The 16,230-nt window shown below is 30.7% G+C and overlaps 1 protein-coding gene across 1 annotated transcript in view; it reads right to left on the bottom strand.

Annotated features, from left to right (window-relative positions):
* LOC142329297 (uncharacterized) overlaps nt 1-13,468 on the bottom strand; it is a 51,518-nt gene extending 38,050 nt beyond the window's left edge. The window contains exon 1 of the mRNA XM_075373743.1: nt 12,604-13,468. Coding sequence (XP_075229858.1) covers nt 12,604-12,885 — 282 coding nt within the window. The 5' untranslated portion in view covers nt 12,886-13,468. The remainder of the gene's footprint in view (nt 1-12,603) is intronic.
* Between the last annotated feature and the right edge of the window lie 2,762 nt (nt 13,469-16,230).

The following is a 16,230-nucleotide window of genomic DNA, read 5'->3' as shown; positions in this document are numbered from 1 at the left end:
CCTCAAATTGAAGGTTTTAAAACATGAACGACTTAGGCACGTTTAATAAACCGGTTATCGTAGGAAAAAATTTTAAAACAAATTTGTTTTAAAATCAACAGAGAATGATAATTTTTTTGAATTTTTGAACCGTTACGTCCAAGAGTATTCTAGAATTTATACTTGTCTGAATTTGAAATAAACATTTTTAAAGTTAGTTTCGTGTAAACGATTGTGAAAACGTACATAAATCATTTGTCTTATAGAGCCGCATTCAGATTTACAACAAATGAATTCGCTAAACAGTTCAGCTAACGCGAGTGGTGCTGATGTTATGCCTTTACCTCAATTCCAGCACCACCCTGCGAGAGGGAGTGGGTCCCACCGCATAGGCAGTGAACCCCACACACCCAGTATGTGCGGGCTGCTGGGCATTTGGTTCAGACAAATTTTCCCACTCCGGGAAAAAAAAGTTCTACTAACTTACATAGCAATCTGTATTTAATGTGCAACGCCAAGCGGACACAGTTCTATAACACTATGTTGCAAAAATTTGTTCACGGGGTTTATACCACTTAAAGATATGCAACATGGTGATTTGTCGACTAATTAAACCAACGTGTGTTAGCAGACTGTGTCACCTGCAATCTCTTCTACGCGAACAACTTTACGCGATATCAAGTTGCAGATTTTTCCATCGCGAATCGGTATTTCAGCGCATGAGATTTTTATAATCTAAGTTGCGCAATCTCGTTGTGTCGTCCAAAACATCTATTTACTAGATTTATTTATTTAATATCTATTTTTCATTAAACATTTTTTTTTTAGTACTTGAGCTAACAAACATGAAATTACACATTTAAATTACGCCACTGTTGTAAAAACGTGTAACAATACTTTTTTATTACTAAATTTCTCACAAGTAACTTTTTTCCCCTTTGTGGGGTTCAAAAAGCAGATCAGGATTTGGAAATACAATTGGCAAAAAATTCTGTGATAAAAGAGGGTTAGAATAATTATACTTTTTATTACGTCATCTTTTTCACAAGTTTTAAAATAATTTTCATACCTTGTAAAACCGTTTATCTGTCATATGTTTTTAAAGTAGGTTGATAACTCAGGGCGTAGTGTTTGTAGACTGTATATTTTGAAATAAATTCATGCATCGTAAAATCTATGCAATTACATAAAGATAGATTGATTTTTTTTATCCGGGGTAATCTTATTAAGAACTAATGAACCGACACGGCAAACTTATCTGTTTTAAAGCTTACTCCTAATGTAATAATTATTAAACTCTCCCCTCTCCTTATTCACTCATCAGAGTATTACTTTCATCACACCAGAGCAGTTATTTTCAACCTTTTTAGTTTCACGATCCCCAGAAAGTAAAAAAAAGTATATAATGAATACATAATTTCATACTACATAATACTATTATATTATTTGTATTTTCATACAAAAAAGTTTTATATCACTTAATTGTTAATTGTACTTCAAAACTAGTAGCATTATTAAAGTTTCTAATTTCTCTTTTCTGACACAATTTGTTGTTACAGTTTCTTTTAAAGGTGAAGAAAAATTAGGTATTCCCGAGAAAAAACCTTCTTCTTTCTTTTCCTATTAAGCCTCCGGGAATTACCGTTTAGATATTACTTCAGAGGGTGAATGAGGATATGTATGAGTGTAAATGAAGTGTAGTCTTGTACAGTCTCAGCTTGACCACACCTGAGATATGTGGTTAATTGAAACCCAACCACCAAAGAACACCGGTATCCACGATCTAGTATTCAAATCCGTATAAAAGTAACTGCCTTTACTAGCCCGAGAAAAACCTGAATGGGAGTTACCAAACGTACTTTAATTGCATTAAATAAAATAATATATATTGCATATATGAATTATATAATAAAATATGAATAAATATAGTTTTTTTTTTTTTTTTTGTTATATATATATATATATATATATATATATATATAACATAAAGGCAATATGCTGCCTATAACAAAAATAAATGAAATAATGCTCATACTCATTATTTACAATAAGAATTAACATCCGACCTATGCCCGTAAACCTTGATACCATAAGAATTGTATAATAATAGAAGTTTCTGGTACTTTAACACTCCAAAATACTCACCTAAATTTCATTTATTTTATTTGTTCAAATGTTTGTAGCTAAAACAGAAGAATATATATCTGTATAGAGAAGACACATCATATCAGCTTAACGAAATAAACAGTCAACATTATCTTTTCTTAAAAGCCATCGTTTAATACTAGATTTAAATTCTGTATAAATAAAGTTCTTTATTTCATCGGGTATTGTGTTGTAAGGTCTATGAGCTATGTAAAGGTATATCCTACGAAATATCTTTCTATTTAATCTAGGTGGTATAAAGTTCTCAAGCGATCGTAGGTTGTGTACTCGCCAACAGCAATTTTGTTGTTTTTGTCCACTTTTGATAAAAAAGATTTCTAAGGCCTTGAAAAAATATAGGTATATTATGGGTAGTAAGTCCCGCGGTGAGGCCGTGGACACACCGCTTCCGGTTTCTGAGGGCGTTGTTCACGTTTTTAGCTATTATGGCTGACGGTCGTGTGGGTAAGTAATAAGCTGGTAAGTAGTTGAGTTGTGTATGTGTATTTGTGTACTCTGGGTGAAATTATGGAAATTTAATTAACTTTTGAGTGTGCTTTGGTGGATAAGTTACGTCTTGTGGCTATGTCTTCCTGATTGTTGTGCGCTTATCTTGTGTTGACTTGATTGTATGAATGTATAAATGTGTGTAGTACGTCTTAATTAGGTGTGCTATTTTTTCTGGATGTTTTCCTCCTTTAGGTATGTGTGGTGTGCGTGTAGTGGTCTGGTATGGATGATGTTTGCTTGTGGAGACCGAATGTGTGTGTGGGCGCTAACCCCTCTCCTGAAGTAAAGCTTTATTAGCGGTTTCCCAGGAGGTGGGATCGCCAGGGGTGGAGGTTTAGTCGGTAGTGCGCAGGAATACATACGCATTTTCTGTAACAGCTTGCGAAACCTGTTAGCGAGTCCGACACTGCTTCGGCGCTCGTAAATGGGGTTCCTCCACCTCAAAAAAAAAAAACAAGAAGGTATTAAGTCCCACTGTCGAAAAATCGGTAACGAATACGTCATGTGAGATTTCTTAGAGATTATCCTGATTATATATTTTTGTACCACGATCAAGGGATGCACCACCCCATATCGATATCCCATATTGCAGTCTGGTTTCGATTAAAGTGTAGTATAGAGATTTCATTACAAAATCAGGACAACTTTTCGCTGTGAGAGCGTCATATTTGAACATGAATATGATACGTTTGAACATGTTGTGTTATTAGCAGTATAAAAGAGGCGTGAGGGGTACAGAACGTCGGATTAGTTTCGAATGCGAAGCGTGCGTCTGATGCCTTTATTTAATTTTTAAAAGCATAATTTCATTGAAAATAATAATAATAATTGAGGTTTTGGTTTTTTAGTGTAGGGTCTAACGGTGTAACTGTTTTTTTTTTCAATTAGATTCTTATGCAAAATGAATAATTTGTGAATAAATGAAGTGAGCCATTTACATACAGTGAATCGATTGATAAAATGATAAGATTGTACAATGACAGTTATTTAAATTATGGTTTTATCTGATTGGATGGAAACCTACAGTGCGTTGTATGCTTTCAAATCCTCTCCGATGAAAGCATGAAGCCATCAAAATTAATTCGACACTTCGACGCAAAACATCCGGATCATAAAAGCAAACCCCTGGAATTTTTCAAAAGAGAATTACATACTTTGAGAAATCAACAAGTTTATATTTGTAAATCAAGCCAAATTGATAAAACTACACTTGAAGCATCTTGTAGCATTAAAAGTAAGTAAGATGTTCAAACACCATACAATCGCAGAAAACCTGTATTGCCTGCTGCAATTGATATGGTCTGGTGTTTTAATAGGCGTGAAAAAAGCAAAACAAAGTTAAAAAAATTCCGCTTTCTAACGACACAGTATTAAGGTGAATCGATGACATGGCTGCCAATGTTCGCGATCAGCGAGTGAGTTCAGGTAAATTTTATAGCATTCAATTTGATGAATCAAACATTTCTCATGTTTTGAGAGGTATGAATGCGAATGAGAACAATAAGAGAAAATATGTTGTTTTGCAAATCAATACCTGGTCAAACATCACAACAATATTTTTTTGATGTTTTTATAAGTTACTAAAACCTATGACATACACTGGACAAAATGTATCTGCATTATTCGCCTACAAAGAGTAAAATCTTGTTGATATGTTTTCCCTCACTTCCGATTATATTGAGAAAAACTTGGATAATGAAACACTATTATTCATCACAGTTTGGATAGCAAGAAGATCCGTTTCCGTGTACTATAAATTCATTTGGCGGAGTATTTCCCGGAAGATAAAAATGATTTCTCGAAGAGATGGCTTCAATTAGTGAAAACGTTGTTGCAACTGTTAAGTTACCGGTTGAAACTCACGGCCATCTCATCGAAATGTCTGTCGATGAAATGTCACATCTAAAAATTTAGATACGTTTTGGCTTGTTCGTCGAAGTGAATAAGGATATTTAGTCATAAAAGGATTGAAAATATTAGTCCCTTTCGCCACGTTTTATCTCTGTGAAAAGGGTTTTTAACCTATGATTGTGCTAAAAACTAAATGTAGGAATCGTCTTTTATTACTCGAAAACAATTTGCTTTTGTGTGTTTCTAGCATAGATCCACGTACGGAGAAACTTTTAAATGGAAAACAAATGCAACCATCTCATTTTTTATTTTCTTTACATGTGAACTTATATAAATGTAAGTAAAATGGGTATTCACTTCATCCTCTGAAGCAATGCAAACGGTTGTCCTGGAGGTTAAAAAAAAAATAGTAAAATGTTTACTTTGGGTACCGGGAAATGTTTTTTTGGAGGGGAGATTTTTAGTGAATCCCCGCTTAGTGAGTTTTTGGCGGGAAACCTCACAACCCAGTAGTACGGGCTGCTGGGCGTCTGGCAGTAGATTTTTCCTCCTCCCACGAAGAAAAAAGTGAAATGTTTATGCTTATTTTTAGGCTTAAGATTCATAAAACAAACTACAGGCTATAGATAGTCTAGTACAGGGTAGAGATGACCGGTCGAGCCGGAAAGCCAAGATTAACCCTAACTCTGGGGACGGATTTAAAATATGTATGTTGTCATGAACCTTCCGGATAAGGCATCAAGAGACGAAACAGTGAGGGACTTAGAAGTCCCGGTCGTAAATTACATTGCTGTGGCATCATCGTTAGAATTAAGCCATATTATTGGTATAAGCATTTTCGCTAGGTTAAGATCTATTGTGGCGTAATACGGAAAATAAAAATATCTGGTCACAACCAGGTAAATGTAACAATGTGGAATTAAAGGATACTATTGTGTAATTTATTATTAGAATTAAGCTGTATTACGTTTATATCACTGCGTTAGACTATGACTAATTATACTAGCCACGAATCAATACGAGAAGAGAAGCACATAGCTTCGGTGCGGCTGATGTCCTGCACACAACGATGGGAAAAATGATCTAGGCTGGATGTACCCGGATAAACAGAAATGCAGGTAAGGGGAAGGGAACAGCATTGTTACCCTACTGGTTGAACGCAGAATTGAAAATTACTTAAATCCACTGTATCATAAGAAGTGTCTTCAAACTATATAAGTGTTAAGAAATCACTCAACATTGTATTTTATTTATCTTCATGCCTATGTTTATGTTTATTTCCGTGTATTATGTTAAGCCAATTACTTATTATGTTATTGGGTATGGAATCAAGTAAGCTAAGGAAAAGTCCCATACGTTGGACGAAGAGGCAGTCACATAAGAGGGTAACTACGGACCCGGGTAAAGACACATGGATTTACCGCAGCAGCAAAGAACAGGCAGAATCAAAAATTAGTTCCAAATGGAGGTGGACTCTGAATGGCTAAAGAGGGTGAAGACCTGTTTTTATTTTAAAAAAAAAGAAAAAAAGCGACGACGGGATGAAACGTGGCGCCATGCAAGGCAAGAGAGGTAGTCCCTACGGCTAGGGTGTTCTGGCCGTCGGCCAGAACACGCAAGAGTGGGGGATCGGGGGCTCCCCGATGATGGCATAGAGGACTCTCGACGTATGCTGAAAACGCGCGGGGAGCATGAAGGACGTGCGCAAAGAAGTCTGGATCTGATAGGCAGGGTACGGCCGGGAAGGGTAGCCCTTCAGCGGAGGAACGCTTCGGCAATCTGGAAGAGGAGGTCGGCGTGTTTCAATGAAGCGGGAGGACCCCGACGGATAAGCTCCTGGGAGAGGAGCAAGATACAGTGGGCAGAGACTGCTGCCACGGCACTTCAACGTGATTGTGTTATGCTTAACAGCATAAAGACCAATTGCCTTGGATGTGCTTAAAAAAAAGTCCTCATTCATGAGATTTGTGGTTAATTGATTCCCAACCACCAAAATACACCAGTATCCACTATCTGGTATTCGAATCCGTACAAAAGCAACCGTATTTTACTAGGATATGAACCTAAGAATCTTCGATTTTAGAAATCAGCTGTTAAACAACTGATTTGCAACAAGTAGACCAGCCCGGTGGGCTTGGGACAAAATTTAAATTTTAAAAATGAAATCGCTTCAGTTTTGTACGAAAAGCAAATGAAATCTGAAAATAGAATGCGTTCTTACCGATTTACAAAAATAATTAACTGTACAAAAAAATAGAGATCGCTATCTGAAATTATGTCGATCACCTTTGAAAAATGAGAAGCGTTTCGATTTTCTATTAAAACCCTAAAATCTTAAGAAAAGATTATTCAATTTTAATAAATGGAGTTACAAAAATCTATTTACCACATTTGATTCAAAGAAACTAAACATCTATTATAGAACGTTATTTAGTCAGCGATTCAAAACATTGCTAAATGAAAAATGAACCTTAAAATACGATATGCTTTCTCGGTTTTAACTACGTTGTTTAAATAGTAGAATTATCTGGATTATTCTAGCATAAAGCGTAGTTTAAATTTCAATAAGTATAATGGTAACAGAATAAATCGAACCTTTTTTAAACAAACATTGGTACAAACACCGATACAACAGGGTTATACTGATATGTGTACAAACTCGTATTATAAGGTTCTAGGAACATTTTCAAAACTCAATAAATTATATATATATATATGTATTATTTTTTCAAACATTATATTTACCAACATATCAAATGAAATAATTTAAAACAGTTATATACTGTAACAACCAGATACAGTCAGAATAAAACGGTAAGAACACTTACTTAACTAGCGCTTTCGGAATGTTACTCCATTTTTAGCGGTGAAATATATAAATTGCACATAATTAAAATAAAATGAAAAGTAAAATTTAAAATAAATTTCATTAGTATGTATGTAGTTCTGTCAGTAAATGAAACCTCTTATATCTACCGCGGCAAGATAATCATCATTATAATTATTATCATCTTTTATACTCATTTCAACACGAGTAATTGAACATTACAGCAGTAAATATGGCAAAACTGTAATTCTTAAGACTATCCGTTCTTTTCTGAGTTTTACATACACTATAGCACTTTTTAAAAAAGAAAAATTCAAATTTCTTTTAATTCAAATTATTTTTAAAATTACGTAATATTTTGTAAATTAAAAAAAAAGAATTATTAATGTAATCATCCGTTTAATTTTGTAAACTTATAGTCTGAATCAAAATTTGTACAATTGATGTAAAAAATCAATATAGACTATAAAGATACTCTTGTATTAAATAAATAACGATCACTAAAAAAAATATAATATAACAAGTATAATAAATTCATAAAATCCATGCAGGCCTACAATATAATGCTATATTTTGCACTTGTATTTATTTCAAGAGATAGAAGTTTTTATTTATAAAAACGAATAAAAAATTTGTTGTTGTGGTTATTATTATTTATTTTAATATTGTTGAACGTTCAATAAACATAATGTATTTATACTTTTCAATTTTCTTTTGTTGTACAATGTTATTGTATTAAATTTTACGGAGTAGTTAACAAATAAAATATTCTAAATATTACTAATAAAAATTCATGAAAAAAAAAATCAAACACCGGCTGAAATTCTTTTCACTTGTTATTTTATTCGTTTTATATATATATATATAAAACTTCATTAATACAAATAATAACTACTTCATTAATATAAATATCAGTATGTCGGCCCACCGATATACAAGTTGAATTTCAGATTTATAAGCTCCACCTTCTATTTCTTCACCACAGAAACCTTCTAAAAAACATCATTAATCTCAGAGAAAGCAACTCTGAGCGATTGTGATGATGATGATAATAATAAACAGTAATTGGACTATATGTTATAAATTTCCTTTTCTAATTTCTGTTACAACAGGAAAAGAAAATTACAATTTTTATTTAAATTTCTTTAAAATTACTAATAGTAGTATATTGTTTAAGAAATCCTACAAAATGTTGTCTCGTATTAAAAAAGGCATTCCTCCTAATTTTCTAGGAAGAAAACAAGCGAAATTGAAATAAGAATTGCTTTAAATACCATGTTTCAGACGATAAAATAATTGCATCGGACAAAACAACGCTAAAATCAGATCCATACGGAACAAACATAATTAAAGTAAGGGTTGTTATTTCGGAGATAGGCGTCAGATCGAGACCGATCTAATTCAGTACTAAAATAAATTAAAAGGCAAAAACACATGTTTTCAGTTTATTTTTCTATTATTCATTAAAATCGTTATATTCATGCATTGCTGATTTATTACTGGTAATCAGACAGTTTATTTTATCTAATAAGCTAAACGAAAAAAATATGATGTGGACACCACATGACTTCCTTGTACACCTATTAAACTACACATACACTTTTTCTTTAAATGAAAAGTACATAAAATTTTATTTCATTAATAACTTCTGATATTATTTCCTATTTTTCAAATTTTATTGTTATTATTGAATTATTTATTGTAAAATGATTTTTTACAATCATAGGTTAATAATTATTAATAAATCAATATATCTAAATTAAAAAAAAGGAGATGAAGTCGGATTCTAACCGATGTACTTTCTTGTAAGATCCAAATATTTAAACATTAATAAAAATTTTATTTGGCTATAAATTTGGAACCAATGAAAATAAGTACAAGTTATGATATATCGTTGTTAAGCTTTCAACGAGGGCTTTTTACTACAGTTAAGAAAAATTTTAAACTCAAAATTTTTGGATTTTTCCATGTGCTTCTTTTTGGACGCTTTTGAGGGAGTGCACAACTAGATGTTACAACAGTCCTAAATCCAAAATTTCAATATCCTACGGCTAATCGTCTTTGAGTTACGCGAGATACATATGTACGTACGTACAGACGTCACACCGAAACTATTCAAAATGGATTCAGGGATGGTCAAAATGGATATTTCCGTTGAAATCTGAATACCGAAATTTTTCGCGAGTACAATACTTCCTTTTACGAAAAAGTATCACAAATACTTTATATATATTTAATATAATTCTCCATTTCTTAATCTTAGGAAAACCCCATGTGTTCATCATCAGATGAAATGTATATTGTATAAATCTTTTGTTCAGAAAGTTCTTTTTAACTTTTAAACGATTGAAGATGAATTATTAAAATTTTCGTAGCACCTCTAAAGTGTAAAAATATTTTGGGTATTTTCTGTTTTTCCCCCACAATGGTTTTTTTTTATGTTACGTACTACGTATTAATTTTATATTTTTTCTTCCAAATCAGTGGGTATTTGGAGGTTTTGCAGAGAAATTGTAAATATAATCTAAGCAAACTTAACCAACGCTCTTAACCAACTTAACTAGCGAGGAAAGCGAGCGTAGGTTAAGTTTAGTTGATTATATTTATAATTTCTCTGCAAATACTTCCAAATACCCACTGATTTTGGAGAAAGAATTGAAAAAAGTGGCTGTCGGATTCCGAAAAATACCACAGGATATTGCATAAACTCTAAACATTAAAATGCTTTGTTAAAAACTTATTATATCTAATTTTTAATGTCAATATGTAGGCAAATTACTAAAAAATAACAATTATTATTTTCTAAATGAGTTTAAATTCTTAAAAAAACACCATTATGGGGAGAAATAAAAAAGACCCGATATTTTTACTCATTAGCTAATTTCAAAAGTTGTAGAAAGGGAGGTTGCCGGGAATAGGGGGATAAAAATTTAAATATTAGGGTAGGGCATAAGGAACAATATTTTAAAGAAAAAAAATTTGGTACTAACCGACGCTCGATAAATTATTCCTTAAAAAAATTATGGCCAGTCAAAGTAAGAAGTAAAGATAATCCTATCTTTAAAAAATAAATAAAAAGGAAAACCAGTTACGTTATTGGTAAACTATGTTAATTTTCCAGTATTCTTAGAAATGTCTGATAATCAGCTAATTCTAAAAAAAAAATGGTAACTAAAATAATCTGATAAGTAATAATGAAACTGAACATAAAAATTCTGATGTGAACACCACATGACTTCCTTGTACGCCTATTAAAGTACATATATTTTTTATTGTAAAAATTTTTTTTTACAATCAGAGGTTAATAATTTATTAATAAATCCATATATTTAAGTTAAACAAAGAAAATGAAGTCGCATTCGAACCGATGTGCTTTGTAAGATCCAAATATTTCATTAATTTAAATTTTATTGGGCTATAACTCTGGAACCATATATTTATGATACATCGTTGAAAAGCTTTCGATGAAAACCTTTCTTAACAGCAGTTAAGATAAAGTACAAAATCCATATTTTCTGGATTTTGGGCTTTTTTGTACACTTTTGGTGCAGTTGATTGTAATCAAAAGGCGAGGAGCACAACTAGACGAATACGTACATACACCTACACGTACGTACAACTACGAACTACATACAACTAGACGTACAGACGTCAAGCAGAAACTAGTCAAAATGGATTCAGGGATGATGAAAATGGATATTTCCGTTGAAATATGAACACCAAAATTTTGCGCGATTACAATACTTATTTACTAAATTTTTATTTATTAAAAAATATGATTTTTTAATATCAGTTGATTGTCAAAACTCAATAACAATGCGGTAAACCTCAGCTAGTTTGCCGATAACTAATTAATTTTCCTTTTAACTTTTTTTTAAACTATGGTAAACATACGGTGTTATGTTAAAATATGTCTGGTATCGTATTTTTAACGGATCACTTTATTAAGCTTCAGTAATACCAGTTGTTTTCCTTAAAAAAAAGAGAAGATAATTATTACGGTCCGGTAAATTCAAATAAAATTAACACATTATTTTTCTTCAATTGTGTTGAAGGAATATTGAGCAGTGGCCGTGGTGTGTGTGTGTGTGTATGGTTTAGTAGTATAGTATGTTATAAATCAGTGTGAGGTATGAAGTATATAAAATAGGCTGAGTTAGCGGATGGTATCGTTGCTAATCAGCTTTTTTTTGTAATACTGTAATACTCACTTAAACTCTAATTAAAGGTATAATTAGCTAATACAGTTTATAAATACACGCGCGCACACACACACAGACAGACACTAACACACACATATATTTTCAATGAATATCTGATCGGTAAAATTTAGTCGTTAGACTTTAATTAATGGAATTAATGATCTAATGGAAAAACCTAAATAACGGTAATTGTGTAATTAGCCAAAAATGTATCGTGTAAACCAATATAATATCAAAAAGAAAAATACAAAATTTTTTTACATAATTAAGTCATGTGTTATTATAATATATACATAAATTTATTTTTAAAAACAGGTATGTTTGTATCGATAAATGAAACATTTTATTCTACGCACTTTTTTTATTACGCTAACCAACGAACAAACAATTAAAAAAAAAACAATCTTAAAGGGAAACTATCCCTTGCTGAAATAATTATTTTAATTGAAGATGAATGAAAAAACGGCCAAGCTTTTACTAGTAAAAGAAAAGATTAATTATCTGGAAGATATTATATTATAGACTTAAATATTATATATGGATAAGGTTTCGTATAAGTTAAAGTCCAATTGGAGTTTAAAAGAAAGAACTTTTCTCTACAGCTTTTCTTCAATTTTTTTTTTAAATCGAATTTCAGAATTAAAATAAAATAGTGTAAATTAATGATCAGGGAATAAAAAAAATATAATCCTCAATTTTTTTTAGTCATTATGATACAGCTGATTGAAGCTTCATTATTCATCGTCAAACAAATATCGAGACAATTTACATATATATATATATATATATATATATATATATATATATATATATATATAAATTCATGCTGAAAGTTTTGTTAAATAGTTATAAGATTATGTCTGAATACGTAATTAAACACAAATCGAAATAATTTGTTTATATGGTTTACTTTCGTATAAAAACGGGAGTATACACAAATGTAATACTACATTAAAATCAACGTGTTCTAAACAATACATAGGTAACACATTCAGCTTCTGTATGTACATTAACACCGATATAAAGAAAATTATTTAAATTAAAAAAAAACATCTTAAAATAAATTTAAACTATTTTGTAGTACCTCACCTGTTTGAGTTGTGCGAGTTGTAATTGATGTAAATACGGCAACAGTCGAGCTTGTAGGCTGTAATGATACAGATAAGGTAGATGCGAAAAAGGAATTGTTCCAGAGAAATGATGATGATCTAACGTTGACATATTAGCGCCGACAGGAATGCCAGTACTTGATAAATCAGCAGGTATCGGTGAACGTTCAGAATCGCTGCCTGTCGGAGATGTGGACGGAGCTGGTTGAAGATGGTCTTGTAACAAAGTCGGTGTTAAAGGTAATCTAGGTGATGGCAACATGACGTCAGTTATTTATTTTTAATTATTATTATTATTGTTTTGATATAATGCCACGATAGTTTTCCTTTTCTTAAATAATAATAATAAAAAAAATGTTTTATTAAATTAAAATGTTTTTAATAAATTAAAAAATAAATAGTATTATTTATTTGTATGCATCCACACGCACGAAATAAAAATTGTAAATATTAAACTTATAACTTATCAAATTTACAGCGTGAAGTTTTTATTACTTTTTTTTTTTTAACAACTGAACTGTCGACTAAAACACAGAAAGTACAATAGTAAAGTTAAAAAAAAGAAAGTATTGCCGTGTCCACAAACTATATTATGAAAAAAAATCGATAGAATATAATAATATTGCCGTTGTCCATCGATGTTTTCTTCTTTCTTAGTAAACTACCAAGTAATAAGACAAAAATATTTCATCACACACTTAACTACTTACATTTGTACCGTCCCGTCGTCATTAATAAATTAGTTACGACACTTTCTTATACAGCAAAAAAAAAAAAAAATTCTTGTACAGTCATAACTATCAAAGTGTTTGTATTATGAATTTTTTTAAGTAAAATGCAAAACAAATCTAAACAGAACTTTTTTTTAATAATTATGTTCCATAATTAATAATAGTAATTTCTTCTACAATTATAAAAAGAAGATGTTAAATGTTTTAATCACTTTTTAATACTTCAGTATAATTATAGTTCTAAAACACATAAAAAAAAAAATATATATATATATATAAATTAAGAAAAAAATAAAAATAAGATCGAATTGACGTAAAACGATATGAGAAGTGTTACTGGACTAAATGAATGATATTTCTAACCTAACATAAAGACAGACCGTCACTCATTCGTCCCGCGTCCCCACTTCAGGGTGTGTAGCGGTATACAAATAAGAGAGAGAAGTCTGAATCGTTGTCGAGGTATATAGTTTGTTATATGATGGTAATGTAGTGGGGGAAACGTTTATTTATTTAAATATGAGTTGTTTGGTTCCCTCATCTGCCTCATATGTACACAGAGAACACATGTTTTGATTGCTTTTTGTTTATTGTTTATTTGTTTACTTGTTTGCCATGACGTGGCCGATAACGGACGAGAGTGAGTGAGTTAGTTTATATATATATATGTATGTATGTGTTTGTGTGTATGTGTTTAGTAAGCGAGAGAGTTTAGGAGAATTGTAATAAGAGAGAGGGAGTGAATAAGAAGAGAAAAAATATACGAATAACTGCCGCGCTACGACGCAAGATATTCTTTCAAATAGCGTTAACGTTTTATGTTAAGAAAAAAACCGCCCCAAATTTTTATTTATTTATTACTATTATTTTTTTTTTTTTTACATAGAGTTGTTTAATTCAATCCCCTTAATAATATGTAATATATTTATAACATAATGTAAATTGAATATACAAGAAAACTAAACAAATAAAGACATCCGGTATTTATTATTTATATTAAAAAAAATAATAATAATAAAAAATAAAAGAAGGAAGTATTCTCCGTCAATATCTCACATTAACACTTATTTTATATCCCTTTCTATCTTTTTTCTATACTTCACAAGTATACTTTTTATTCACTCAACAACACTAAATTAAACTCAACTATAATAAAATAACAACAGCAACAATAAACTAAACAACTAAAAACTAAAAACACTTCTTTGTTATCGCTTTCAACACGATTCCATATTGTGAATAATGTCAACAACAGTTTCGTAATTAGTAATAAATAAACAAACAAACAAATGAAGTTTTGTTCTGTTTTTTTTTCTTATTATTATTTTGTAAATAATACTAATATGTATAACAATAACAAATTATAATGAACTGTGTTAGCGGGCGGTTGCAATGACACGTGCAGTATCTACATACAATATAGTAATATAGTATAACAATATGAGTAACTGAGAGTATATAATATATGAGTAAGTGAGAGTATATAAGTTAAAACAGTATAGTTTGATATGTGCGTGTAAAAAACTGACACACTACTACTATTACCCACTACTAACAGCGTTCTGTATTCCCTCTGTACAACTATCGATGTACGACTATTAACAAAACACACCACCACTTCACTATGTACTGTGTGTAGTGTAGTCTATTTTCCGTAACTGCGGTGCGATTCTTGTGATATTACTCTCTCGCTTATTTGCGTCCATCCCTCTCTTTTTCTTTTATTCTTTTTCTGTTAAACTTTTACAGTAGTTTTAACCGTGTAATATCTATAACGATATTGTTTCATTTTACTGAGGGGAGTTTATTGTTTAAACTATGTTGCGTCATACATTTTCCCTCTTATTATTTTCTTTCTTTCTTGTATAGTATACTGTTCTTAGAAAATTGTCCTTAGAGTTACATCAAAATATTTCTACTATTTTTCCTTTCAAATGATTTCAAAAAAAAAAAAAAATGGTATAACATTCAGCATCTATGTAACGCAATAAAAATATTTCTAAGCCTTTTGTTTGATTTTTTCTTCAAACTGATTTCGTTTGTAATTAAATCAGATCGTACTATTTTGAATTAAAATATCTTAATAAAATATTAAACTTGTCATAATTATTAAATATTTATTATACTTATATATATTCCCGTCTAAAAATTAATAACATCTTATGAGGGAGTTTACAAGATACAAAAATGGGCTTATTTTACGCCAAACAAAGAATATTTGGCGCTCATATAAATCGTGTAAAAAACTGAAAGTTTATTTTATAAATGTTCAATGTTTGCTGAAAAGAATATTTATTCACTTATTATTTTTAAAAATCTAATGTGAACACCACGTGACTTCCTTGTACGCCTATTAAATTATATATGCTCATTTTTTTTAAAATGAAAAATACATAAAATTTTATTTCATTACTAACTTCTGATATTTTTCCATATTTTTTTTATTTATTGTTATTATTGAATTTTTATTTATCGTAAAACTTTTTTTTTACAATCAGAGGTAAATAATTATTAATAAATCAATATATTTAAATTTAAAAAAAAATAAAACCGTCTGATTCAAACCGACTTGCCTTCCCCTTCTAAGATCCAGATATTTCATTAATTAAAATTTAATTTGGCTGTAACTGTGGAACCAATGAAAATAAGTACCACTTATGATATATCGCTGAAAAGCTCTCAATGAGGGATTATTAGTGCAGTTAAGAAAAGTCCAAAATCCAATTTTCTTTGGATTTTGGGCTTTTGTGGACACTTTTGGTTCACTCGATTGCAGTCAAAAAGGGAGGTAACAACTAGATGTTACAACGGTCTTAAATCCAAAATTTCAACATCCTACTGCTAATAAATTTTGAGTTATGGGAGATACATACGAG

The sequence above is a fragment of the Lycorma delicatula genome, chromosome 8 (genome assembly GCF_047948215.1).
Source record: "Lycorma delicatula isolate Av1 chromosome 8, ASM4794821v1, whole genome shotgun sequence".
NCBI classification, from domain to species: Eukaryota; Metazoa; Arthropoda; class Insecta; order Hemiptera; family Fulgoridae; genus Lycorma; species Lycorma delicatula.
Note: the sequence above shows the minus strand (reverse complement) of the source record. Positions and strands in the feature narration are given on the sequence as shown.